At 63.3% G+C, this 27,069-nt stretch overlaps 2 protein-coding genes across 3 annotated transcripts in view; one reads left to right on the plus strand and one right to left on the minus strand.

Annotated features, from left to right (window-relative positions):
• KIF1A (kinesin family member 1A) overlaps positions 1–18,180 on the minus strand; it is a gene marked incomplete at both ends in the record, with an annotated part of 30,687 nt that extends 12,507 nt beyond the window's left edge. The window contains 25 exons of one of the 2 annotated variants that reach the window (XM_084291711.1): positions 2,103–2,360; positions 3,128–3,265; positions 3,366–3,544; positions 4,253–4,401; positions 4,933–5,026; positions 5,265–5,337; positions 5,420–5,600; positions 5,683–5,766; positions 5,968–6,074; positions 6,331–6,410; positions 8,319–8,394; positions 8,743–8,822; positions 9,851–9,984; positions 11,680–11,822; positions 11,903–11,981; positions 12,072–12,147; positions 12,351–12,368; positions 12,553–12,618; positions 12,905–12,982; positions 13,334–13,445; positions 13,737–13,915; positions 14,060–14,125; positions 14,521–14,700; positions 14,796–14,872; positions 18,075–18,180. In XM_084291711.1, coding sequence (XP_084147837.1) covers positions 2,103–2,360; positions 3,128–3,265; positions 3,366–3,544; positions 4,253–4,401; positions 4,933–5,026; positions 5,265–5,337; positions 5,420–5,600; positions 5,683–5,766; positions 5,968–6,074; positions 6,331–6,410; positions 8,319–8,394; positions 8,743–8,822; positions 9,851–9,984; positions 11,680–11,822; positions 11,903–11,981; positions 12,072–12,147; positions 12,351–12,368; positions 12,553–12,618; positions 12,905–12,982; positions 13,334–13,445; positions 13,737–13,915; positions 14,060–14,125; positions 14,521–14,700; positions 14,796–14,872; positions 18,075–18,180 — 2,813 coding nt within the window. Of the gene's footprint in view, positions 1–2,102; positions 2,361–3,127; positions 3,266–3,365; positions 3,545–4,252; positions 4,402–4,932; positions 5,027–5,264; positions 5,338–5,419; positions 5,601–5,682; positions 5,767–5,967; positions 6,075–6,330; positions 6,411–8,318; positions 8,395–8,742; positions 8,823–9,850; positions 10,060–11,679; positions 11,823–11,902; positions 11,982–12,071; positions 12,148–12,350; positions 12,369–12,552; positions 12,619–12,904; positions 12,983–13,333; positions 13,446–13,736; positions 13,916–14,059; positions 14,126–14,520; positions 14,701–14,795; positions 14,873–18,074 lie in introns of both variants that reach the window. The other variant, XM_084291710.1, reaches the window with a different exon arrangement.
• A 5,482-nt stretch (positions 18,181–23,662) lies between these two features.
• AGXT (alanine--glyoxylate aminotransferase) lies at positions 23,663–26,628 on the plus strand (the record flags this gene model as incomplete). The annotated part of the gene is made up of 11 exons (XM_084291759.1): positions 23,663–23,905; positions 23,981–24,173; positions 24,413–24,477; positions 24,554–24,654; positions 24,774–24,844; positions 25,103–25,187; positions 25,381–25,476; positions 25,695–25,764; positions 25,872–25,967; positions 26,143–26,271; positions 26,521–26,628. The coding sequence occupies 11 exons, from the start codon at positions 23,663–23,665 to the stop codon at positions 26,626–26,628; spliced, it is 1,257 nt and encodes a 418-aa protein (XP_084147885.1).
• Positions 26,629–27,069: the final 441 nt, after the last annotated feature.

A 27,069-nucleotide genomic window follows, 5' to 3' on the forward strand; every position in this document is an offset into this window, starting at 1 on the left:
GCTGCAAACATCTCCGAGCAGCGTGGCTTTGCTGCTCACGGCTTCCTAACCTCGCAGGCGTCCAAACAGCATCCGAAAACACAGCAGGGCTCTTGCAGGAAGGCCGCAGCCCTGCCCGTGAAGCCCAGACCTTGAGGTTCAGAGGTTCTCCCTGCTGCTGGAGCTCCGGCCGGCCTCAAAGCGCTGTCTGAGCCTTTTTCCACCCAAAGAGACTCCACGAGGGACCGAGGCACGGAGCGCGATCCCCCGCCAGGCGTCCCCTGTCTCTCCCCATCTCTTCTTGGAGGCCGGCAGGGCCGAGGGGCTGGAGCAGGCACGGGTTGGGGAGCGCCCGCACGTCTGTCTCCTGCCCCAAAAACACCGGGCAGCTCACGGGGATGAAACCGGAGGGAGGTGGGGGGTGAAGGAGGAAGGGAAAGGATGGAGGGGAGGGAGGGAGGGAGGAGGAGGAGGGCAGGGAGGAGGGGGACAAGTGTGTCACTAGAGGAAGGAGGGCAGGGACACTAACCACAAGATTGGTGAGGTGCAAAGATGGCATGCTCAGACCAAAGAAAAGCCTTTCCAAAGTAAGACAAAAGTGAAATAACCCCAATTTTCGCTAAAGCTTTGGAGAGAGAGAGCCAGCAGCTAAAAATAAAATTAAAAAAAAAATGGAAGAAGGAAATAAAGGAAAAAAAAATAATCAAAGACAAGGATCCAATCATAAACCAATCAAAGCACACTTCACAAGAAATGTGGCCAGCACAGCTGCTGCGCGGGGAGCCAAACCCGGGGCAGACTCAAAAGAAGTTGGGAGAGCCTGAGGGGACGACCTGGGGGACCGTCCCCCCGGCGCAGAGCGGGGCCCGTGGCCACGGAGGCTTGCTCGGCAGGTCGGTGGGTTTGTTTTTGAGGTGCCCCCAAGAGTTTTGGTTTTGCTTTTGCTTGTTGAAAAAAAAAAAGGAAAAAAGAAAAAGGAAAAAAAAAAAAAAAAAAGGGCGGAAGAACCCAGCTCTTTCGGTCTGAGGCTGCAGGGCTCTTACCCCACCTCCTCCCTCTCTGCCTGCGCTGCTCTGTCTCCTCCCCACCTCGCTCCCCGCGCCCCAGGTTTAAACACAGCGAGGAAGAGCAGCCCTGGGTGGAAGGGGGCTGCTTTCAGTGAACCCTCCCAGCCCCCGGAGTGGGGGCTCTGGGTCCTGCTCCAGGCACACGTCCCCTTGTGCCCTTGGGAAGGGGTCTGCAGCAAAACCAGGGAGGCCAGCATCACCCTGCCCGCATCGGGAGGGCGTTTTGGGGATGGGCAACTTGCAACTGAGTCTCGAGGCATGTCTGGAGCCTGAGGGGTTTCTCCAGGCCACGACTGACTGAGCCCAGGGCTCCCCTGGCAAACAGGGAGGAGAAATTGAGGCTCTCGTCCATTCCTGCTCCTGCAGCCCAGATCGCTGTGTGCTGCCACCCCGATCATCTCCTGTGCTGGCGGCTGCAGGAAATAGCCCTGAGCTGCTCATGGGGCACGGGCAGCAAGAGAAAACTGCTTTCCAAAGAGTCCTCCTGCCTGATCCCAGGCTCCCCTGACTCCCATGGCTCCCCCAAGCCACCTGAGCGCCCCCGAATCATCCCTGGGGCTCAGGCAGACTGGCACAGCCCCATTTCTCCCTGCTACGCTGGGACAGCTAAGAAACTTGTGGCCTCACAGCACCTGCACACCGCTGCCCTGGGACAAAGACGCAGAGCGGTGCGCTCACGGTCTTCACTGCGACTGGCAGGAGGTGACCCTGTCAGGGCCAAAAAAGGCCCAGACCCCCTAGCACGGGTCCTGCAGCACACTGGATGCCAGGGAAACGGTGACCTGATGTTTTTGGGGGGGCTGCCCAAAGCAGGGACCTGCCTAAGGGGTCTCGCGCCGGGTCAGCGCGCTCGCTCTGCCTCCGCGGTCCCTGTGCCCTCGGCGCCGTGCTCGCCACAGCCCTACCTCGGTGGCCCCGGCCGCGGCGGCTCTCGTGGCCAGCCAGCCACCCCTGCGCCCGTGGGATGCCCTGGAGGTGGGGGTCGTGCCAGAAAGCAGTTCCCTCATGCGAAAGAGCTAGTTCCTTCCCGGCATGCTCTCCTAAAACCTCACCAACCTTCCTACTAAACTGAACAGGGGGGAGCGGTCGTAAAACGGATCCCGGCCATCACACAGCGGGCACTCCGGAAAGATGTCTTCCTCCAGGTCCTCCGCCTCCTCCTCCTCCTCCTCCTGCCCCTCGTGCTGCTCGTCAGCAGGCTCGGTGATGTCGGAGTCGGGGTTCGAGAAGGTAGGGGAGGGGGTGAGATCAGCCATGCGCTCGCTCATGCATGTGTTGAAAAGAGGAGAGCTGTTGCAGCCAGAGATATCTGAACTAAGGTTAGTACAACAAGATAGAAGACAGGTTAACACCAGCTGTTCCAAACAGAGAGAGCAAGAATAGGAATTTTGCTTTGCCTTTTTTTTTTTTTTTTTTTTTTTTGGATTGGTTTGGTTTGGTTTCTGCTCAAACCGAGGGATGTCGGGAAACAGAGACCTGCCCGTCCAGCACATCTTTAAAGGAAGCCACCAACGGCCATCAGCTATAAAGTGTAGAAAAAAAGAGTGACCCAACAAACTGGTGCAAACACGGGGATTCCCGTCGCTGGCTTTGCAGGCAGCGCAGCGGGGACAGAGCACGAGACACGAGGCTGGGTGACACCCCACCGCCGAGGGCAACCCCGCTGCCGGCAGTGCCACGGCGTGGGGTGACACCTCTGCGGCACACGCGTCTGCGTGTCCCCCCCGGGGCTGCCTGTCCTCGCCGCCGGCACCGCGCGGGGAGCACACGGAGACGCACGGCACGGGGGGCACAGACAGAGGCTTGGACACGAACACCTCGGGCTGGGCTCGCAGACAGGCGGCAGGCACGGTGGCACAGGCTCCGCGCCCACCCCTGCCTGCAGCCCCTCTGCCGGCTGTGCCCTCCCGCAGCTGGCACCGCTCCGTGGCAGGCAGGAGGGTGAGCAGCCACCGCGGGGTGCCAGAAGCAGGCGCGGCGGGGCCGTGGCGAGCGAGAGGCCGGCTTTCTCTGGCAGCAGCGCTGCCCCGGGGGGACGCCGTGCCCCCCGAGCTGCGTGTTGGAGGAGACAAAGCACTCACCTGCCAACCAGCCTGAACCACGGGAAGCGGTCGTAGAAGGGATCTCCGCCGGTCACCACATTGTCACAGTCCTCGATGACGCTCGAAGGCACTTCTGCTGCACGGTCGTACATCTCGCGCATTAGGTCCAGGCGCTGCCTGCGGGCACAGGGACACCGGGTGGCTGTGAGAAACCAGGCCGTGGCCGGCCAAGTCCTCCCCCTCTAAGTCAGCCCGGTGCGGGCATCTCTCGCCCTACCTGAGCTTCTCCAGGGTCCAGTAATGCGTTGCCCCGTTCTTCTGGTCCTGCACCTCCACAGCCACGATGGTCCGGGGGAACGGCCGCTTCTCCCGGTCCTTGGCAGCATCAGGAGGCAGCAGGTCGGGAGGGAGGGGTGAGTACAGCGTGTCCGTCAGGAGGACAAACTGGAACTGCACCTGGAAGGGGGGAACAAGGGATGGTGACCTTGCCAAAAGGACCATAGCACCGTCAGCCTGAGCTGTCCCTGGCATGTGCCCGAGCAACACCCAACCACGCACACTCCTCTGGCTCAGGGCTCTGCTGTGGGTGCCCTGCAGTCACGGAGCAGCCCTAGGACCAGGCTGACGGCCAGAGGAGGAGGACTGCACACCGTCCTGTCTAACAGGGAAACTAAAGGTGGCCTTCAGCAGGCTCTAACGGAGGACAAGGAGGGGCCCTGCAGCAGGGCTCACCCTGAGATGTGGCATGCATTAAACACAGGAACACTTCAATGTTTTTCTTGCACAGAAATTCTTGCAAGAACTGTGCAGGGTTAAACACAGAAACACTGCCCCTGGGTGAGGAAGCTCCCTGAGTCCTGAGTGAGGGGCAGCCAGCCCTGCTTCCCCCTTGGCCTCTGCCCTTCCCGCACTGCTGGAGCCACTTCTCTCAGGCTTCCCAGGCATCGCCGTGTGGGGACATGCACAGCTGTGTGACGGGGATGTGCTGCAGCCACCCGCTCTGGACTCTTAGCTCCCTGCCAGCACACAGCTTTGAGCCCACTCGCTAAGCCTGCAGGGGCGAGCAGCAGCACCGTGCGCCCTGCAAAACCCCAAGGGACTCGCTCCCAGCAACGCCGCGGCGGTGACAACCAGAAGCTTTGGCCGGCAGCAGCAGGCACCCACCTTTTTCTTCAGCTCCACGCTGATGGCGTTGGCTTCCTTGAGGAAGATGGCGTTGCCCCACAGCAGGTCACGGAGGGAGGTGAACTGGTACCACTTCCACTTTCTGAAGGCCCAGAGGGCGAGCTCGAACTCCCGCTCCGTCCACTGCACTGTGGGACGCAGAGGGACAGTCACCACACGTGCCCCATGGCCAGGAGGACACGGCTCAGAGGTGCCTGGGTGCACAGCACTGCTTCCCACAAGGAGCCCCTGTGCCCCACCGCGGTGCTGTGGAAGCAACGGCAGTGCAGCTCTGCCCTACCTGCTGGCACCTGCTCGGCTGTCAGGCAAAGGAGGTGGGGAAGGGGTTCAGGTGCAACGATGGGCAAACCCACCACAAAAAACCCTCCCGGTGACTTCTTACTGACTCACCGAGGTGCTCTGCAGCCAGCTGTTGCACTGAGGTTTTTTGTTTGGTGGTTTTTTTTTTGGTCATTATTCTAAAATCCATTCTCTTACCGATTTTCTGGCTGTTTTTTATTAATGCCTCCTCAAGAGGGCTGACGGGATGGAGGTGAAACTCAGACCATACCATCTCCCCTCCCCAAATGCCTCTGCAGGTAATGTCAGTGCACAGCACGCAGCACAGCCAGGCTGCCCACCCAACTCCTTTCACCCCTCCTTCCTCTCCAAGCACTCACCTTCATCTTCAGGTTCTTCTTCTTCCTCATTGGCCTCAGGGTAATACCTGGAGTCCATCTGCTTCTGCAGAGCCTCCAGTTTGCTCTCATAGTCCTGGGGAAAGCAGGGAGAATGATGCAGCCCACAAGATGTGATCTTCAGCCAGCCTCTGCATATCCCCCCTTCCCCTGCAGCCTCCTCCCTCCTCCGGGTCCACATGGATGGGCAGCCCCAGGAACGACGTGTGGGTTTGCTGTCATCTTGAAGATGCACCAAACCACCCCACAGAAATTTCTGCTGGGGTTTGGTGGTGCCCAGGGAGCCTGAGGAGGAGCCAGGCCTGGCCACCTACCAGCCTCTGCTGCTCCAGAAGATAATTGGCCTCCTCCCTCTCCCGCCGGTACTGGTCCTCCAGCTCCTGCAGCCTGGGAGGAGCGGGGAAGATGGGGATGAGCAACCTGGGCTCCTTCCCTCCCCTTCCTCCCAGCCCCAGCCCCAGCTCCCCACCTCTGCTCCATCTCCTGCTTCATGTCGATGCCCTGCTTCTCCAGCAGCTCTCTCTGGGCAAAGGCCCAGTCCACGGGCTCGGCGGGCGTCTCCGCGCACGGGGTCCGCTCCCGCTCCTGCCGGGCCTGCTCGGGGTGGTTGAAGCGGAAGACGTGGCTCTTGCCCATGATGATCCGGTTTCCTGCGGCGGGGACAAGGGCTCAGGTTTAGGGGCAGGAAACCCGCATAGGGTGGTGGGCCAGAGCACCCTCCTGGGGACCCACCTGACCGCAGGACGCTGGGCTCCGTCACCTTTTTGCCATTCACGTAGGTGTCGGCGCCTTCGCAGGGCTCCAGGGTCACAATCACTGCGTGACAAGCAGCAAGTGGAGGGGCAGCCCTGGGGCCCCGGGCACATCCCCACCACCACAAGCAACGAACGGGGCTGGCAGCAGCGCTTGGCCAACCTCACGTCAGCCACAGCAGACCCCAGGACTAAGAGGGCGGGATGAACCCTCCTAGGTCCGGGATGAGCCTGGGCAGCTGGAGCCCCTTGGGACAAGCAGTACCTTCACCGCCCGTCCTTGTGTCGCTGCGGAAGAGGCAGTGCTCTTCCTTGATGAAGTGCCCGCTGAGAACAATGTCCTGCCTCTTCTCCGCATCTTCCCGACCAACCCTGCGGGGGACAGACAGCTTGAGCCGGCTCCGTCCTTCCTCAAACCAGCCCCTCCGTGAGGCTCCAGCCAAAAATACCCTCTGGGCTCACCCCAAGCAGCCCTTGGTGCACGGCAAGACTAATGTCCCCCGTGAGATTGCCCCGGACACGCATTTTTCCCAAGCGGCCACGCCACTCTGGGGATGCCCAGGGAAGGTGCAGGAGGGCAGGTGCCCAGCAGCACTGAGATACGGGCTCTGCAGGACCCGGCCCTCACCTGGTTATCCCGTCCTTGATGTAGTAGAGAAGGCACTCAGACATGAGCGGGTCCTCGTTCAGGTTGACCAGGTGGGGCGTCTGGGGGAGGCAAGGACACAGTCACCCCGCTGCACAGCAACCCCCCAGCCTCACCGTGGGGCCCCCCAGCTCCTGCAGCTGCCCCGACCTAACCCAGCGTGGACAAAACGAGGGCTGGACTCCCAACTCTGCACCTCTACACCCTTCCCTGCTTTCCTCTTCCAAGGACTGAGGTCTGGGCAGCTTTTCTTTGGTTGCTTGGGAAAATTCCTGTTGTAATCAGGCCCAGCACGGAGCTGGGAGCTGTACGGGAGGTTTACGGAAGGTGAGACAGAGACTCTTCCTTTCCAGCAGCTGTTTCAGGATAAGAGGAACTAAAAGCCCCTGTTTCCCTCCACGGATGGCACGGGGACAGATGAAGCACCCAAAGGAGCAGGTCCCAGCCCAGAGGTTCATCCAGAGCCAGCAGCAGAGACCTGAAGCCTTGCCCCAGGTTGGCTTGCACTCCCTGGTCTCCCTCCTCTGGGTTCTCTCCCACGAGCCACAGCCTCTTTGCTTCTGATGAGAGGGAATTTACTCCCGGGGCCACAGAGCCCTCCGACCGCAGCCCGCTTGGCTCGTCCCACTGCCAGCGGCTGCGATCGCGCCTCCAACTGGCAGCAAAGTCCTGGGGGCATCAACGGGTGAAGCTCAGAGTTTCCCAGAAATAAGAGACACGGGAAGAAGTGTGGTATCAGCCTGCTGGCACCCAGCATGCAGAGGTGTCCCCATCAGGAGAAACCCTGACGGCTGCAAGGGACTCACTCCAAACAGTGCAGGAGAGCTGGAGGGGAAGGGGAACGCAGGCTGTTCTCCGTGGCGGCTGGCAGGAGTAACGGGCCACAGCACGTAACCCGCAGACCTCTGGGCAGACACATAGCCCCTGGGTCTGAGGGAGAAGCTCTGAGACTGTTTTAGTTTGCAATTTCACTCCAGATCTGCAAGGTTTGGGGAAACGGTCACCCCAGTGATGGCATATGGCGGGGCAGCAATGCCCGGCTAGGTTTTGCTCTCAGTCCAAATGGGTTTTGCAGGCTTTCAGTGCTAAATTTCCTTGCCAGCAGCTGGAGAAGTCAGGGCAGTTGTCACCCACCAGAGAGCTGAAGAGCAAGTCGGCACCAAGACCAACACAGCAAGGCCACCTCCCGGACCAACCTGCTTTGGGGAATAAACCCCCACGCTTCCTACGCACACATCGGGGGGCCTAATGGGCAGCGGCTGCGACGGCAGATGGAAAACAAAGACAGCAGTGTAAAACCCATCGGAAGAGCCATGCCGAGGTCCCAAAGGGCTCGTTGCTGCTTGTCCTGGCAGGGGCTGGGGGCAGACCCTGCTCACATTGCCCTGCGTGTCTCACAGGACGCTGTCTGCCAGGGGCACTTAGCCCACTGCAGGCAAGGGGTGCCGAGGAGCAGCGGGGCTGTGCTGCTGCTGCTGCTGGCACCTATCAGGGCTTGCAGCCAGGCGAGCTGCTGGGGGCACAGCCAGCTTTTGCTCCAAAAACCCTGAGATGCTACATAAACCAGCGGTATTTAATGCTCCTGCGCCTTCGTTTCTTGGTGAGGACACAGGGTGACAGCACCATGCAATACCCCAGGGTGTTAACAGCTGACACCAAGCCCAGCGCAGCCAAAGTCCCTGAGGCTCACCGGTGTCCCCTGGGTGGGGACAGCATCCCCCACATGCCAGGTGATGCGGAATGACATTGAAAATTTAGCCACACGCTTCTCTCGGAACAGCCCATGGTGGATGTACAGGGGTGGCACTGAAATGTCCATCACGGGTTTCATGGCAAGGAGAGGTCAGTTAACACCTCCGGGAGCTCCAGGGAAATATTTGAGGCTGGCCAGCAGTGGCAAGGTGGGTTTGAAGGGAACGGCGTGGGTACAAACCCGCCCTCATTTGCCAGGGAAAATAAGACAATCCTACCTTTTTTGGAGAGAAAACACCCAGGGTGCCTCCGTCCTCCCTCATGGCCACCCCCATCTCGGCCAGCAAGGCTTCCCTGCAGGAGCAGCAGGAGCAGAGGTTGTCAAAGACACTCTGGACCCACAGCCACCCGCCACCACCCACCACGTGTCCCCACTGGTGGTGTCCCAGCCTGGGTGATGCCCCACGCCCACCGGGTGCTGCAGCCCTGTGCAGAGTAGCCAGGGCAGGGCTGGAGCCCACCTGGGGGTGGTGGATGGTGCTGGGGGGCCTGGGAGGCACCAAACTGCCCCCATCCCATCCCATCCCATCCCATCCCATCCCATCCCATCCCATCCCATCCCATCCCATCCCATCCCATCCCATCCCACGTGCCGAGAGGCTGCAGGCAAGAAGGGGGCCAGGCGCAGGGACCCCGACCCACCTCTCCATCCGGATCGCCTCTGTCCTGCGCAGCTTCTCCTCCCACGTCTCGTTCAGCTCAGCAATGATCTTCTCTGTTTCCTGGCGGGGTGAGCAGGGCTCAGCATTTTGTATGGTCCAGCGACCTGCCCACCTGGGCTGGGCTCAGCCCCTGAGGGAGCCGGCCCTGCTTTCAGGCTGCTTTCAAGGGGCTGCGGCAGTGCTGCACTCGCATTTTCCTTTCATCCCCTCACTCTGTTGGGAGTGCTTGTCCCACAGCAAAGGCAGCCCCAGCTGGACCCTGCTGCGCCAAACCTGCTCCTATCCAGGGCACCTCGTGGCTCTGGGTCCATAGGATCAGAGTGACAGAGTCTTCTGGGTTGGAAAAGACCTCAAGGTCACCAAGTCCAACCACCAGCCTGACACACCGAGCCCCATCCCTAAGCCCTGTCCCTAAATGCCACATCCACACGTCTCTTAAATACCTCCAGGGATGGTGACTGCACCACCTCCCTGGGCAGCCCATTCCAACGCCCAGCCACCTTTTCTGTTCAAAAATTCTCCCTAATGTCCCATCCAAACCTCCCCTGACACGACTTGAGACTTTCCTCTCTCATCCCACCACTTGTCACCCGAGAAGAGAGACCGACACCTCGCTGCAACCTCCGTGCAGGCGCTTGTAGAGGCTGGGGGGCCTCCAGCAGGGTCCTCCCCACCTGCAGCTCGCTGTCCTCGTAGCCAGGCCCCCAAACTGGAGCAGCCTCACCACGAGGGGACAACCACCGCCCTGGTCCCACTGGCCACGCTGTTTCTGACGCAGGCCAGGATGCCGCTGGCCATCTTGGCCACCCGGGCACAGCGCTGGCCCACGCTCGGCTGGCTGCTGAGCAGCACTCCCGGGTCCTTTTCTGCCGGGCAGCTTTCCAGCCACTCTCCCCCGAGCCACAGCAGGGTTGTGGTGCCCCAGGCGCAGCACCTGGTGCCCGGCCGTGCTGGATGTCGTGTGGCTGGATGTGGCCCAGCCCGTCCCGGTCCCTCCGCAGAGCCCTCAGGCAGATCGCCCAGGCTGGCAGCCCTCCGTCCGCTGGCTTCCAGAGGGAGGAGAGGAGCAGAAGACGCCAGCCTCCTACCTTAAGCCTTTCGATGGCCTCTTCGCTGCCTGGAGCAAACATGATGCGCTCGTGGAGGCTGGCAACGGAGGCGGCGCGGCTGGAGAGAGCTGACAGGGAGGAAGAGGGGCTGATGCCGGCAATGGCGTTGGTCACTGTGGAGAGATTGTCATGGCGTTGGCTCAGCTCTGCCCCGCTAGTGCCATTATTGTTCTCAAAGTCGGACACATCTACGGGCGGGGAAGGAGAGGGACGGGACGGGGGGAAGACACAAGGGCAGGAAGAAGGAAGAGAGAGAGAGAAAGAAGATAGAGACAAGAAAAGCTGTTGGGAAAAAAAAAAAAAAAAAGTGGCAAGAAGAAAGGCAAAAATCAAAAGGAAAAGGCAGAGCATTGGCAGAGCAGGCCAGCAGCAGGGCACGGCTCCCATGCCTTGGCCCCGGCCCGGGACTGTTGCTGGCAGCAGCGCGGTAACGGCCTGGGAGCCCTTCCTGGCTCACGGGGGTGCTTTGTGGCAGCACGGGGTGCCCAAACTGCCCCTCTCAAGCACTCAGAGCTGCCCCAGGCATGAGCTCCCCCAGCTGCAGTACGCTCTCGCCATTTGTCCCAGTGTCAGAAATGCTGTTCTGGCCCCGTGAAGTCGCAGTGAGGAGGAGATGGGACAGGGGCACACACTCCTGGTGGCAGCCCAGCCCGTGGCAGCGGGGACGCAGCCTCCAGCAGCCCGGGCAGGTGCCGGGTCCCGTCTCCCAGCGGGATGCTCGCAGCCGCTTCCACTGCCCGACACAGATAGGTCGGGATCCCTCACCTGGGGCCACCACTTCTAGGGGACAGCCAGCTCCCGATGGAGAACAAGAGCCCCATCACTTCGTGGAGCCCCCCGCCTCCAATTCGTCCTGTTCTTCTGATGCCTCCCGAATGGCCCTCAGCAGGACCGGTCACTGAGGCGTCCCGAGGCCACTCGCACCACGCTGTGCTTTGCCTGGCGCTTTTTTTTCTCCCGGGAGCACGGACCGTGCCCGCACAAGCAGCGCCAGCAGCAGCAACCAGCCCAGCAGCAGCAAGAGCAGCAGCAGCAGAAGCAAGGGGAAACACAGTGACAGCATGGGAGCGCGGGGCTTTTCGGTGAACGCACCGCTGGCGCCCTGCCTGGCAGATTTGCAGGGCCTCACCCTGCAGAATGCGTGTCCTGGGCTTGGCGAGGGCACGGGCGCAGTGCAGAAATGTCCCTGTGCCACCCGTCCCCCCAGCGGGGCACCAGGCTCCACTGCTGCCCCTTCGCTAGCGCCCTGGGGCCAGCTCTCGCTGCCCTTTCCCATGCTGCACGCATGCTCCTCGGCACAGCCTGCGCCTCCCAAAAAGCAGAGAAGCAACACAGAATACCAGTGATGGGGAATACACACATTTGGATCCTTCCGCAGCAGGATGGGCTAAGAGAGAGAGAGGGCAGGGAGCAGGGGGGAAGACAAAGAAAACAGAACAAGAGTGGGTTCATCTCGGTAGGATTCATGGCAGCCTGAAAGCACGGGGAGGAGAGGACACGGACTCCGAGCATCCTCCTGGCACCTCGGCCGGGCACCCTGCAGGATGCTGGCAGTGGGAAATGGGGAGGGGCAAGGGGGCTGCTGGGGCAAAGCAGCTCCTCTGGGACAGCACACGTGTGTGCAGGGCCTGCTGGGGGCGTCCCAGCAGGGGTGGTGGCAGCGGGGGACACAGCCGGGCCCCCTGCTGCATGGCAGGGCAGACAATGAGATGGCCGAGGTGCAGGGCAGGACACAGGGTGGCTCTGGGGACGTCCCCTCCGAGACACCAGCCTGCCTCTGCCCAGCGCCGCCCTGGCGCGGTACCTACTGTCAATGATGTCCCCGAGACCCTGGGCGTAGAGAAGGTCGCGCAGACGGGCCACCTCGTCCTTCAGCTCCCGGATGAGCTTGTTGTTGGGGTCCTCGTTGATGACGGCGTTGCAGCGGATCTGCTTGGCGCGGTCAGCATACCTGGGGAGAGGCACAACCCTGAGCAGCTGGGTCCCGAAACCTCCCGTGCCCTCGTCTAGCTCTCTCTATCCGGGGCCTACCTTAAAGTGCTGAGGGTCTCGTCGTAGTTGATGTCGGCGGGGCTGAGCGCAGCGACCATGGCGGTCCTGGAGTTGCCCCCTGCCCGGAGAGATGCCAGGCTTCAGCAGGGAGGCTGTCCCTGCGGGGACCCTCACCCCCTGCCATGCCCCCCTGTGCCCGTGTCCTCACCCAGGTTCTCCCGCAGCAGCCAGGTTAGCACCGAGTCCCGGTAGGGGATGAAATCTGTCTTCTTCTTCTTCTTGTTCTGGGGAGAGGGAGCAGAGGGATGGGCTGCCAGGCTGCTCGCTCTCCCCCAAGCAAACACCGTGACCAGTGCCAGCGCTGTCCCCAGCCACGGGTGGGCACCTGCGGTGGCACCTCACCCCTAAAGGGCTCGTCGCAAACCACCCCGCAACCCACTCCCACCCTTGTAAACCCAAACCCACCCAGCCCTGCCTGAGCACATACCTTATTTGGCCCTGAATCCTGCAAAGAAAGCAGAGAGACTGCTTAGCTCTGGTGCAAACAGAAGAGAGCAGCGGGGAGGGAGGTGACAGCGAGCTGCTCCCCTCCTCTTCACCCTGCACAGGACCCCAGGTGCTCCATCCCTGGGAGCTTGGGTGCTCCATCCTGGGCAGCTGGGCGTCCCACCCCCCCTCCAGGTACCTACCATTTCGGCCAGAGCAGAGATGACTTTCCCCAGTGTGGTCAAGGACTTGTTGATGTTTGCTCCTTCCTGGTGGAGAGACCAAAAGCCCAGATCCTCAGGCCCTGTTTCAGAGCAGCGCTAAAGCCCGGTGCACCGAGAGGATGGAGAAGCCCCAGCACAGGGCAGGCAACCAGCAACTGGTCTTACTGGGCAACCAGCACCTCCCAGCTGGGGCTTGCAGACCCTGCTGGCACTGGCACTGGACAGCTCTCAGACAAAACACCGCTGAGAAGTGGCAGTTTCCAATGCAGCGTGCAAGGAATCAGGCAGGGAAAGGACCAGTGGCACCCAGGGACCCGCGCCACGCTCTCACCTTCAGCCTCGTGCCCTTCGCACCGGTGGAGTCAGCTCGCTCGCTGCCAGCCAGGTCCACCAGGCTGATTTTGCTGACCTGCGGGCACAGACAGCAGCTGTGGCAGGCTTGGCTCATGCCTAGCGTGTGGGCAAACTGCCCCCCACCACAGAGCTGCGCCATCAGCAAGGTGGGAGGAAACACCTTCAGCAACCGTGAGCCTGCTCTGGAGGCGGAGGTGGGTTTGGCCAGAAGCAGGGCTCACATTCCCACCAGCAGGGGCAGTGGCCACACGGGGCCAGAGATGTCCCTCCACGGTGGTCTGGGAGCCCAGCATGTGGCTGGGACTTAACCCCATCACGTTTCAGCCCCCCAGCAGCCACACGGTGTCCCCACAGGCACTGTGGCACACGGAGCCCCTGCAGCGTTCCCCTGGGGCAGTGCCCTCACCTTCTCGGTGGTGATGTCCGTCTCGGCATCGTGTCGCTTCTGGGTGAAGATGATGTTGAAGACAGCGTGTGAGCGGCTGCTGGTCTCATTCATGTTGGTGGCAGCCACCGTGCTGCGGGGAGAGAAGGGCAGAAGGTGTGACACTCTGCAGGGGACAGCAGAGCGGCTGGGTACAGGTTCAGGACAGGGGAGGTGATGGGAAGGCCACTGCGGCCGCAAGAGGACTGTGGGCTCCAGGAGTGACTGGTCAAATCGGGACACATCCTGCCTCACCTGGGGACTTCAGGTCCTGCCCACAGCACCAGGGACACAAGCTTCAGCCCACATGTAGGTGCCTGGGGACACCCTTTGGGGACATCTGGAAGCCCTTCAGATCCTGGTGTTCTCCCGCTCCCCCACTCACCGGGCCTTGTTCCCTGAGTCCATGAGATCCTGGATGTCATTGTAGGAGGTCACAGCCAGCTTGGAGAGGTCCTCAACATAGGGGCCCATGAGGGGATGCTCCCTCACCCGCAGGTTCCCCTTGTTCTTGGGGTTCAGGAGGTCTCTCACCCGCTCGCAGTATATCTCCATGTAGCTCACCTGGGGACGGCACACGCGGGGCTCTGGGTTTTGCTCAGAAGTAACACACGGCCGGGCACACGCTGCCGTCACGCCAGGCCTCCACCAGCCCATCCTGCCCCCGGGAGGCTCGGGCCGGAGCAGGCAGGAGGCGCGGTGCCTTACCTCCACGGAGTAGGACATGTTGTCGTTGGTCGTGTCGTTGATGCGGGAGAAGAGGTCCTCACACAGCTGCGGGGGAAAGAGCCAGGCTGCTCAGCCCCTGAGCAGAGGGATGCTCCACTCCGGGGCACACAAGCCACGAAGATTTCCACCTTCTTGCCCCAAAAGGCAGAGCAGCAGCGATGGGACAGCTCTTGGCGGGGTGGCAGGAAGGCCCCTGGTAATGTGGGGGGGACCAGCACCTGCAGAGCCTCTCCCTGCTTGGTAGGGACTTGGGCACAGTCCCTTGCTCACAGCCCAACCAAACCTCTGCTCCACCCACCGTGAGCCCTGGGGCCTGGGTGAAGCTCCCCGTGGTGTCCCCTGACCTGCAGCTCGTCTCCCCTGCTTCTCCTTCCCTCCCAGCCACCCTTTTCCCTTGGGCACCCCGCTCAGGTCAGGGGGAGCCTATCTCCAGGCAGTACCTGTGGGATGATGCCTTGCTGGTCCTTCTCCTGCTTCCCCATCATGGTGTAGGATTTTCCAGCCCCTGTCTGCCCGTAGGCAAAGATACAGACGTTATAGCCTTCGAAGGCATGCTGCAACATCTCCTCGCCGATGTCCCGGTACACCTGCTTCTGAGATGCATAATTGATGTCTGCAGGCTGCGGAGAGGAGAGAGGGGCGATCAGAGAGGCCATCCTGCTGCATCCCGGCCCCGCTGCGGGCTCCAGCCAGGCTGTGGCTCCCCGCCGCTTACCGTGGTGTGGGACCAGTAGGAATAGTCAAAGCTGAAGCTTTTCGGTGTCTCTTTGGGTTGCTTCGGGTTCAGGATGGCTGGGGACAGAGAGAGGGATGTGAGGGAACCGGGTGGTACCATCGCCTCCTGCATCCTGGGCAGGCTGCGACAGGCTTGGTGCCAGACAGATCCCCGTGGGCTGGGAATCAGGACAGGGTCCCTCCAACTCCACCGTGGGGGCCAGGGAGAAGGGCAAAGGCTCTCCAAAATGCCCTGGTGAGCGTGGTGCAGGGAAGCTGCTCCTTCCCTTGGGCTCCTGCTCCATCACGCACCCGCAGCAGCGCCACGGGAACAGCCCCCGGCACGGAGGTCCCAGCCCTCCCTGGGGGCCACGAGTGGGGCAGGAGCAGCCGCGAGGGCTCTGCCTCCTGCTTGCTCCGTGCTTTATTTTCAGTACCTGATCTCCCCGCAGCAGCAGGGTGATTAATGCCCTGTGTTAAACCATCAGCGGAAACAAGAGCCTGCTTTTTCCCATCCCCTGGTGAAAAGGACGTTGCCATGGAAATTGGAGACTGCATCTCTCCTCTTTCTCACTCGTTCGATGCCTTTTTTTTTTTTTTTTTTCCCTCTCCACCCCGTAGAGTGTTTATGATGTTTTTCTTTTTTATTTCTGAAATAACAGGCACTCGGAGAGATGCGTCAGAAGAAACCCAAAGCAGCAGGGCAGTCACGGGACGCGGCGCTCAGCCATCTCCGGTGACATTGGAATGCCCTTGTGGGTTGGGAGGGGTGCCACGGCCCCGGCCGGGCTGCTTGGGGGGGCTGGGGGGGCGCAGTGCCCACCAGAGGGGCATTCAGCTCCCTGCAAGGGCCCGCCAGGGCACAGAGGTGGCAGCAAGACCAGGGTGCCCCCAGCCACCGCCACGGTGCTGGGGCTTTGCTGAGCAGCTGGAGGAGCTGCACAAATTCACCCCATATCACAGCGTCTCCCCCAGGGTGGATGCTCGGCTGCTGTCCTGCTGTGTGTCCATCCACAGCCCCCCAGCATGCCAGCAGCACGGCCTGCCTGCGCCGAGGCACACGGTGACCCAGCACACTCCTGCTCGGGATGGTTGGGGAAGAAAAATAACACCGCTTGTTCCCCTTTGCTCCCTACAGGCTGGGTCCTAAATTAATGATGAAGCCTGCCCACGAGTGCCAGGGTCGCTAGGGAACGGGCTTGGCTGTATCAGATGGACAAGCATGCCCGTGACCACAGAGGTGACAGAGGAGGTGAGGGGGCAGGAGGAGAGCTGCCACCGCTCCTGGCTGCTGGTCCCAGCACGCCGACACACACTCGCCGTGTGCAGGGTCCTGCGCTGGGCAGGACAGAGAGGGTGACACTGGGCTGTACGTCTGCAGCTGGACTGGAGCCAGAGGCTGGCTGTAAAGGCCAGCAGGGTGGGAAGCGGGGTTTAGGACCAAAAACCACAGCAGGGAGCTGCCGGCAGCCAAAGCTCATGGCCACAGCCCAGGCTGTGCCTGTAGAAGGGACTCAGACGTCCCCCAAGCTACCACCAGGCGCAGGTCCCTGTCAAAACCCAGACCTGGGGGGCACCGTGCCTCCCCTGGGGCCGGGGATCACCCACCCGTGTGTGGGGCCCCTCTGGGCAGAGGTGGCTGCAGGGGCAGGCAGAGCATCTCTGGTGCCTTGTGGCCAGATGTGAAGCTGTGGGGCTGATGGTGCTTTGGGACTGCCCCGGGAGAAGCCGAGGGGCGGACGGGAGCCTCAGGCGTGTGGGGGCAGCAACGGGAAGGGGAGGCTGCTGCCGGCACCGGTGCTGTCTGTGCCGGGCACGGGGCTGAGGAGGGGCCGGGGATGGCACCGAGCGGCTCCGGGTGGCAGCCCCAGCTGCAGCTGCCCGGGGGGGGCAAGTCCCCAGCCTGGACGGGGCTGGGAAATGGAGAAGGAAGCGTGCCACAGCCTGCTGCGTGTCCCCTCCCGTCCCCAAAGCTGGGGTGCTCTCCGTGCCCCTTTCTTTCCTGGTTATTTGCCACTGAGTGGATGGGTGCTGCCGAGGGGCTGTCCCTCACCGCCCGTCCTGGTACTGCTTGAACCCCACCTGTGTGTGGGGACCCTGGGGTTTCACACAGCTGGAAGGGGGAAAAAGGAGGTGGGGAGGAAAGAGAGACAAGAGAGGGAGGAGGAAAACATCTGGAGATATCCCTCGGCTTTGTGACAAACAAGGGACGAGTATTGAGCAGGATAAAGCAGAAAAACTACACGGAGAGAAAATCATCATCATATTTTAAATCCCCGTGTCTCGCCATGACAACTAACATCTCACAAGGCCCCAGGCTAGAATAAAACCCCGGAGAGCAAATGTCTGGGGGGGGGGAGAAACGCCTGGAAAAACGCCTGGGCTGGCAGCACCAGTGGCCAGGCTCCCCCTGCCCCCGGCTCCCAGACCCCTGCCATTCAGCGCCGCGCTCGCCCTGGGGGACGCGGCTCCAGCCGGGGAATATTAATGTGCTCATGGGAAGGAAGCCGGGGGGTCCCCCCCGCCCCGTTCCCTGCAGCACCGCCACAGGAACAAAGCAGCAGTGTTGGTGGGTGGGTGGCCACCGCGAGCCAAAGGGGGCGGCGGCTGGAAATTTGGGGGAAAAAAGGGCTGCAGAGAAGGGCTGGCTCCTTCCCCCTCAGCTCCCTTCCCCAGCTACCCCCTGCACCCGGCAGGGCTTAATTAATTACGCCGAATGAATTATGCAGAGCACAGACCCCTTCCAGCCACGCCAAGGGGATCAGCCCGGGCTTTGTCGATTCATCCATCGCCCAGCGGCTGCAGCGGGGGAGAAAAACCTCGCAGTCAGCAAAGGGCCAGCTGGGCGCTGCGGCCGTGGCACCCACACTGGAGGGGGGGGGGGGGGACGTGCCCAGCTGAACGGCTGCCACGCTCCAAACCTGATCCTTCTTGCACCCCGGGGACCCGCCAGACGTCCCCAGCACGTCACGCTCGAGCATCCTCGCCGGCGGCACGGGGGTGGCTCGCGCCGGCGGCGGTGACGCAGGAAGCTCCAAGCCCCGCGGGCGGGCGGGAGTTATTTTAGATGCTATCCCATCTGGAGGCTTTCAGAGCCAAAGAGAAGGGCCGCGGCCACCATTTTCACCACCAGCACCTACAGCTCGTTATTTAAAGAGGGGTCGATCCCCGCTCCAAACCCCCGATCCTGAATCGCATCCGCATGGGGACGGGGCGTGCGCTCTCCTGATCCCCCCCCCCATCCCCTGGTTTAGGGGGGTGGCCCCGCGATGGTACTCACTGGTGGTGCTTCCCGACATCTGGATGATGCATTTGGACTCCCGGCTCATCTCCCGGGAGTTGAAGGGCCGCACGCGCACCGCCACCTTGACGGAGGCTCCCGCCATCGCGCCAGCCGGAGGTGGTGCTGCTAGCGGGGAGCGGCGGCTGTCCTGCGCGGGGGAGAGCAGGGGGTTAGGAGAGCTCGCCTCTGGACCCCCCCACAGCACCACCCTGATGGAAAAATGGGCGAAAGGCTGAGCCCAAATCAAGCCAAGAGGATGGGGTTTCCAGTGGGACTAAGCCATTTGGGAAGCCAGCACCGGTGCCTGCCAGCCACGTGCTCTGTGGTGCCCCTTTTGGGTTCCCACAGCCGGGGACAGGGCTGCAGGGCACAGCCTGCATCACACAGCCCCCCACGGGCAGTTCTTCCACTGCTTGTCCCCACAGCCCCGTGCCCATCCCCAGAGCCTCCTGCCTCCAGCCCCTGCACGGCAGGACCACAGGGAGGAAAACCAGCACATTTCGGCTCAAGGGCAGGTGGCTGATGGACAAGGTCAGACTGGCTGATGATCTTTGAGGTTTTTTCTAACCTGAGCAATTCTGTGACCCCACAGCAAACGTTTCTGTTTGCCCATCCGTGCAGACTGACGGCCCCGATGTCCTGCCCTGCGCCGCAGGCTGGCACTCAATAGCTATTTTCCACTTAATCTAGCTAACCCAACGATCAATTATCTCACCGAGCAAGGGGCAGCTCTGCCAGCACAGCCCCAAAAGCCTCCGGGAGCGGGCAGGAGATGGCACGAGGGCAGCACAGGGGCAGGGGCAGGGAGGAAGGGGCAGTGCCTGCGGGAGATGCACGGGGCAAGCACTGGCCCAGCTCCGGTTCCTTGAACCACATCTAGTGGCAGCCAGAGCAAGGCAGATGGGTCCTCCTCAACACAAGACGGCCTTTCCCGTGGCACAAGTGAAAATACAACTCAATTTGGGGAAAATATGGAAGAAATGAAAACCCACATAACAGCCCCAAGAGATGGGAACCGCTTTGAAAACAACTGGGTCTTGTCAGTTTGGTTTTCAGTCCCAAAAGGGGGAAAAAAAAATAAATAAATAACAACAGATATGCTCTGCCCAACGGCAGGTAGATTCATGGTGCAATGGAAAATTTGCAGCCAGAAAGTGGGGGCAATAAACAAAAAGGAAAAAAAAAAAAGTGGGTTTGTTTGTTTGTTTATTGGGGGTTGTTTTGGTTTGGTTTGGTTTATTTTCTGTGAAATGACACGATACCTGGCTGGGTGGAAGTGCTGCCGGGCCATTTCCCCCTGCAGCCCCCTCCAGCCCCATTTTTCCCCCCCAGGTGCTCTCCTCGCCGCGTGGCCTCGTGCCGCAGCCATCCCTCCCCACGTGCTGTGCTGGTGCCCCTCGGTCCTGCCGGCTTGGGGTCCCACCCCAACCTGCCCCTGGCCTCATCCTTGACCTAAAACCGTGCCTTCTGCTCCCCTGCAGCCCCGTGCCCAGCCCGAGCCGACCGCTCCGGCCACCTCCTTGTCCAGCCCCGTGCCCGCTGCGTTGAAGCAGCCCGGGCTCCATTTTCTGCCTCAAGCCGCTCCATCCATTTCCTTCGGCTTCCTCAGCTGCCAGCGCAGCCTCCCCCTCGCCCCGCTGCGCCTTGGCGGTCCCAGCGCTGCCATTCTCCGACCCGCGGCAGCGAGACAAAGGCTGCCTGTGCCTGAGCCAGGCTGGCGCCGGGCCGCAGCCCCTCTGCGGGCCTCCCCCTCCCCGTGATTTGGGGCGGGGGTCTCCGGCCAGCTGCGGACCCCACACACACAGCTACGGGGCTGCCCCATAGGGAAGCCCGATGGACCTGGAGCTGCGGTTCCCCGGCAGGGCTCGCCGCCCCCGGCACCCTACGGAGAGAGGTGGGCGCGTGGCGGCGGGGAGCACCGCATCCAGCCCCCCCCTCGGCCAGCCAGCGGCTCACGGGGCCGGGCTGGCAGCCGGAGCGTGGTCCCTGCCCAGGGAGGGTCAGCCAGCGCCCGCTTTAATCCGCCGTCGAGAGAAATTCAATAGCGCAGCCGGGCGGCGCTGGGAGCTGGGCCAGCAGCCCGCTCCCCGCGGCATCGGGGTGGGAGGCACGGAGGGAGCCCCCCGTGGGGTCACCGCGGCCGTGTGGCGCATCCCCCCCCCGGTAATCCTCCTTCTCGGCCACCCCCGGCCACCCGAGGGCTAGGAAGCAGCAATTAAGGGGATCGGCTAAGATTAATTGGGCAGGGATAAGCCAGAGAGGGCTCCCGTAATCCCGAGGATGCCCGCGCCAGCCCTGCCCCACCCCACCCTGCCACCACCGCCAAGGTGACCAGCGGGATGGGGCGCGCTGTCCCCCGCTGCCACCCGTCCCCCGCTGCCACCCGCGGGTAACACCTCCCCAAGGAATGCCGTGGGGACTTGCCACAGCCCCTTCAAGGAGCACCCCGTCCCCTGGGTGCCGCAGGGTGCCACCGCTCCAGCCACAAAAGGCTCGCCCCTCCCTAGCCCTGCGCCCCCCTGGGGTCCCTGCCCTCCCTCCGGGGACCCTCCCCACGGTGCTGCCGCTCCCCCCGTGATGTGACACAGCGGGGGCCGGCCACCCACCCCTCCCAGCTCGACGGCCAAGCCCCCGTGCTGTCCCTGTCACCCAGGCCTGCAGGAATTGCTTATTTATTTATTTTTCCCCCTTATGGCGGGGTTGCGCAGCCTCCACCCCGAGGGCCGCGGGAAGCATCTCCCCTCCATCCACCCGCCCTAAAATCAGCCCCCAGGGCTCCCCCTGCTCCTGGGGGGTATCGGGGCAGCGTCCTCACCCCCCAGACCCCGCTGGCAGCAGGATACCCCCGCTGCCCATCCCTGCTCCCTCCGCGCGAGGGGCCGTGACGGTGCAGTTTTTCGCCCTGCGGCACCACGCGGGCTCGGGCAGCGCCCGGAGGCGAGCCGGGCCCCGTGGGGACAGCACGGGGCCGATGGCTTTGTCCCCACCGCCGGCCACCTGCCCCCAAACTCCTCGCCACCCCAGTGCGGGACACGGCGTTGGGGCAGCCTCGTGCCACCTGCACCCCGCATGGCTGAAATCTGTGGGGGCACCGCTAGCGGGGCTTCTCCGGCCCCGTGAGGCTGCGGACACCACCATGGGGGGGACACCGGGTGCTGGCACCCCCTGGGGAGCTGCGGCCACCGGTGGGGACGGGGGTGGCGTGCGTGTCACCACGGTCACCCCCTCCCCGACCAAATGGATGCTTGGGCAGGCGGACACCCAGACAAGGGTCTCGGTGGGGTGTGCGGGGATGGGGACAAAAGGGGGCTGAGCAGCGGGGCCGTGCCGCAGCCCCCACCCCACAGGTCCCCCCCTCGACGTGGCGGCCCTCCCGGTGCCGTCCCCAAGGTCAGCGGTGGCGGCAGCCCGTCCTTGCCGTGCCCTCCGCCACCGCCGCCGCCGTTCACTCTGGAGCGGAATGAGGGCGGGATGGCAGCCGCACAGCCCCAGCCACCTGCCGCGGAGGGCAACGGGGTTGGGGGGGGGGCAAAAAAAAAAAGGCATCAGGCGGCTGGTGCCGGGCTACCGAGCCCCTTACCGGCACCGGCAGGGCGGGGAGCACCGGGGGCATCGCCCCCCCACACACACACCCGGGATCCTTCTGGAAGCCGGGGCGGCTCCCTCGCCTGCCTCCCCCCGGTGCCCGCAACATGGCGGCCGCCCCCTGCCCACCCCCCTCACCCCTCACCCCTCATCCCGGGGGGGGCAGCGCGGTGCCGGTGCCGCAGCCCCAGCCCCGACCGGGCAACAGCGGAGCGCTCGCTCCCTCCTCCCGCCGCCGCCACCGCCCCTACCTGTGCCCGGTGCCCGTGGCCGGCGGGGCGCTGCGCTCAGCCGCGGGCGGGGGGGGCCGGCATGGGGCCGCGCCGTGAGGAGCGGTGCGGAGCGGAGCGGGGCCGGGGCTGCGGCTGCTGCCGGTGCCGGTGGCGGTGGCGGTGGCGGTGCCGGTGCGGGCGGTGTCAGCCCCGCCCCTGCGGCCCCGCCCGGCCCCGCCCCGCCCCCGCGCGCTGATTGGCTGATGCCGCCCTGGGGGGTGGGGGTGGGGGAGATGGGGGGGGGTCGGGGATGGAGCGGTGACGTCAGCGCATCCCCCCCCCCCCTACAGAAGGGTTCGCGCTGCGGAACCGCCGCAAGGGCGCGGGGAGGGGCGGGGCCCCCGTGTCGCCATGGCAACCGTCACCATGGCGACCGTTACTATAGCGACCGTTACTGTGGCAACCGCTACCACTGCAACCGTTTCCACAGTAACTGTTACCACGGCAACCGTTACCATAGCAACCGATACCGCCGTAGCCGTTACTATGGCAACCGTTACTATGGCGACCACTGCCCTCCATCTCCTTTTCAAGGCCAATAGGGCCTGGGTCCAAAGGCACGTCCCGGGCAGCAGGGGGCGGAACAGCAAAGGCCTGTGATGGCTGTAGCAGCAGAGGGGCCCATGGCGTAGCAGTCGGATCAGTAAAGGAGCCCGCAGCTCCCTCGCTGTCTGGCAAACCACCCGTGTCTGACTGTGGTCCCACCCGGCTCTGTAAGGCCTCAGAGACTGCTTGCCAGGTGCCGAGCAATCCCACTGCCACCTTGTTGTTTTTAGTTGCAGAGTCCCACACCTTGACCTCAGTTTGGTCCCATATTTCAGGCTCATAAACTGTCCGATTGTTAATAAGGAGAATAAGCTGTAAGGTTCCCAGGACAGTCTTTGTTCCTAAGGACGTGTGATTCCCCACAACGCGCAGCTGCTGACCAGCAAGGGGCAGTTGTGTGCGCGGCTCCGCTTCTCTCAGCTCGAGCTTCTTCCCAGCTCCAGTGCCCATTTCCAGTGACTTTCTGTATGAGCTCCTCTGAGCAGTTTGCTGAGTCTGGCCGAACCCATCTTCATGAGGCAATCAGTGTGCCTGTTCCCGGCCTGGTCTCTGTTCTGCTACCCTGTTCCTTTTCATTCCTTCTTTCTCCTTCTTTATTGATGATGTAACTTCATCACATCGCGTTGCCCTTTTTTATCTTGAGGGCAGGCTCCCCTCTTACACCCTTCTCCCCACAGCAGTCCTTTTCAAAACAACTTTTCATTGGTCAAACAACTTTGCATATAACAGCAACAGCAAACACCCAGAAACTTCCATGCCTTAATTGCATGGAGTCTCCTGAATCACCCTTCTTTGTTCCCTCTAAACTCTTTTACATTCCTGATGGCCTCATCAGAGTATGATGTTACTATCAACCATGCGGCTTTCCAACCCCCATGGCCACACTCCCACATCTCCCCGTTCTTTATTAATATCAACCATTTTCTAGATGCAAACTACCACTCCATATATAACGATGGCAACAGCCCCTCTCAGGGCACGGGGCTGTTTCATGGTAGCCATGCGGTCGCCGTGCTCATGGACGTTTGGGCAACCCCAACGGGAGGGTGCTGGGGCTGCAGGCCGGTGCTGGTGGCACATTAACCGGGCTGCGAGGAGGCCAGGGCAGAGTCCGTGCTGGTGGGGGGAGCGCCGCAGCCTGGGGTCAGGGTCCGGGGGGACACAGAGAGCTGCTGGCAGGGGATGCGCCGCGCTGCAGTGCTGGGTGCCGAGCGGGCCGCGGCTGCCGCTCCTCTCCTGCGGGCTCAGCTGCGGGGCACGGCAGGGCACCCCATGGCCACCATCCCGCCACCCCAGGCGCTGCTGCGGCCGCTGGCCGTGCCGCAGAGGCTGCTGCTGGGGCCGGGCCCCAGCAACGTGCCCCCCCGCATCCTGGCGGCCGGCGGCCAGCAGCTCCTGGGCCACATGCACCCCGAGATGCTGCAGGTGAGGAGCCCCCCGTCCCTGCCTCCCACACCCCGCCAGGACAAGGGGTGACAGCGGCGCCGGTCCCCACGGCAGGTCATGGATGAGATCAAGGCGGGCATCCAGTACGCCTTCCAGACCCGCAACCGCCTGACGCTGGCCGTCAGCGGCACCGGCCACTGTGCCATGGAGGCTGCCCTCCTCAACCTGCTGGAGCGCGGCGACACCGTGCTGGTGGCCATCAACGGCATCTGGGGACAGCGTGCCGCCGACATCGCCGGGAGGCTGGGTACGCTGCAGGCACCCGGCTGCGGGGGGGCTGCCGGGACGTGGCCTGCTCCCAAGGTCCTGCTGTCCCCACCCCGGTGCCTCATGCGGCAGCAGAGAGCTCCGGGTTTTGGTGGGGTGATGGTGCCGTTCCCCCTGCATACGGCGCCTTCTGGCGGGCCCCTGGTTAACGCCTGACCCATGCCCTGTGGCTGGAGGCGAGCCCAACCCTCCCTGTCCCTCTGCTCAAATCCTTCCCAGGTGCTGAGGTCCGCGAGCTGCTGAAGCCTCCAGGCGAGTACTTCACCCTGCGGGACATCCAGGAGGTGCGGGGCAGCTGTGGAGCAGCGGGCATGGGGCCAGCCCCTCGGTAGCATTCACCCCCCTGCTTTTTTCCCCCAGGGCCTGGCACGGCACAAGCCCTCGGTGCTCTTCATCACCCACGGCGAGTCTTCCACGGGGGTGCTGCAGCCACTGGAGGGGCTGGGCGAGCTGTGCCACCGGTCCGTGAGCCCCGATGTCGCCTGCCAGGGCTGGGACACGGGGATTTACGTGCTGGGGACACGGGGGTGGTGGCAGCAGGGGGTGGCAGGGGGTGGGGCTGAGCCCTGTCCTCCCCCAGGCACGGCTGCCTGCTGCTCGTGGACGCGGTGGCATCGCTCGGGGGAGCGCCCATCCTGATGGACCAGCAGGGTGAGAACCACGGTGCCACCATGGGCACACGGGGGACCAGAGGGGTCCCACATGTCAGGGCTCACACCCCCCCCACCTGCTGCTTCGTGCTGGTGCCGTCAGTGCCCTGTCCCTCTTGGGGGATCATTGGGGTGTCAGTGTGTCCCCCAGAGCAGGGCAAACATGACTGGGACCTGCAGTGCACGTCCCCTGTGCTCTCCGCTGGAGGCAGAGCATGGGCCAGTGGCCTGGGGGCTCAGTGCGGTCCCTCTCGTGCAGAGATTGATGTCCTGTACTCGGGGTCCCAGAAAGTCCTCAGCGCCCCCCCCGGCAGTGCCCCCATCTCATTCAGCGAGCGAGCAAGGTAAGGGTGGCCCTGAGAGGCGATGGGCTGGGGGAACAGAGGGTCGCTGTACCCTCTGCTCTGCCAGCTCTCTGCCAGAGCCATCCCCATGCAGCGGTGCCAACCCAGTGCTCGCTCTGGGGCTGGCAGTGTGTAAGGGGCAGCTCTGCCCTCCCCTCTGCTCTGGCTGCAGCCCTGCGCTCTGCTTTGCCAGGGAGAAGATGCTGAGGAGGAAGACAAAGCCCCAGTCCTTCTACCTGGACATGGGCTGCCTGGCGAACTACTGGGGCTGCGACGACAAGCCACGCATGTGAGGGCAGGCTGTCCCGCCACGTGTTGCTTCCCTTCATCCCCAAAGCCCCCTAAATGCTCTGCCTCCCTGTGTGGGTCCCCTCGGCGGGGGCAGCAAGGCCCTGCCACCCCTCCCCATCGCCCACCCTCCTTGCAGAGTCAGACACCAGCCCCGGGGGGCTTGCACGAGCCACCCTGCGGGGGCTGAGCCCACCCGGGTGCTGCTGGGTTTTGCAGGTACCACCACACGGCGCCCATCAACAGCTTCTTGAGCCTGCGGGAGGGCTTGGCCATGCTGGCGGAGATGGTGAGTGGCGTGGCGAGGGGCACTGGGTGATACCTGCCCCGTGGCAGGGTCTGGGGGGAGCCACAGGTGCCTGCAGCGGGGCCCTACCGACTCCTCTGTGCCACCAGGGCCTGGAGAGCTCGTGGGAGAGGCACCGGGCCAACTGCACCCTCCTGTGCCAGGGGCTGCAGGAGCTGGGGCTTGAGCTCTTCGTGAAGGAGGAGGTGGGTGCGGGGAGCCCATCTCGCCGGGCTGCACAGCGCCAGGCAGCTGGGAGCGTCCCCAGGGGGGGCTGGATGCTGGAGAGGAGCCCCCAGTCTCCCTGCTGGGGTCTCCCCTCACAGGGCTCACCAGGGCTGAGGAGGGCTGCGGGTTGAGCCCCGTTGCTCTCTCCACCAGGCGGCGAGGCTGCCCACCATCACCACCGTCAGGGTGCCCGAGGGCTACGCCTGGCAGGAGATCACGGCCTTTCTGATGAACGAGCACAGCCTGGAGATCGCCGGGGGCCTGGGGCCCTCCGTGGGCAAGGTGGGCAGCGCGCTCCCCTCCCACCAACCCTGGTCCCCCAGCCCGCATCCATCCAAAGGGGAATTGCTGCGTGTCATCGAGCGGCTACACACACAGTTAGTGGGGTCTCACGTCTTTACCGTGACTGAGGGTGATAAATAGGAAGAAACGGGGAGCTCCTCGCACGCTCCATGCTCTGTGGGAGCCGGTGCTTGCTGGGCACAGCCCCAGGTGGATTCTGCAGGGAGAAACTTGTCCTTCTCCTCCCAGGTCTTGCGAATCGGCCTCATGGGCTACAACTCGACCAAAGACAACGTGGACCGTGTGCTCGGGGCCCTGCGCGATGCCCTGCAGCGCTGCCGCCGGAGCAGGCTGTGAGCGCCGTGAGCCGGGGGGTTCCTCTGCCCACCGGGGGACCTGGCAGGAGGCGCTGCGGATGGCACCAGGCGTTGGATCCTCGTGTGCCAGGTGGGAGCACAGCGTGTTGGCAGGACGCAGCACAGGGGTGGCTAAAGCCTTCCTCCCCATCCCTCACGTGGGGTCACTCCTCGCCCCGGTGCCCTGGCCCCACATCCCCACCCTCTCCACCTCCCCCAGCCACGACACTCAGCAGCCCCGTGGGGTGGAGGCAGGACCCGAGCGCAGGCCCTTCCCCTCCCGGCCCTTCCATCACCACCACCAGCCCCCAGCTGCCGCAGCCGCCGTGCTCCTTCCCTGGCACCGCCTTTCTTGAATAAAGTGCCCCGGCGCCACGCTGCTCCCCTGCCTCCTGCCTGGTCTCGATGAGTTTCAGCGCCCGCGTCCCCATTTCCCCAGGTG

Source organism: Netta rufina (genome assembly GCF_964035555.1).
Source record: "Netta rufina genome assembly, chromosome: 9".
In the NCBI taxonomy this organism is placed as follows: domain Eukaryota; kingdom Metazoa; phylum Chordata; class Aves; order Anseriformes; family Anatidae; genus Netta; species Netta rufina.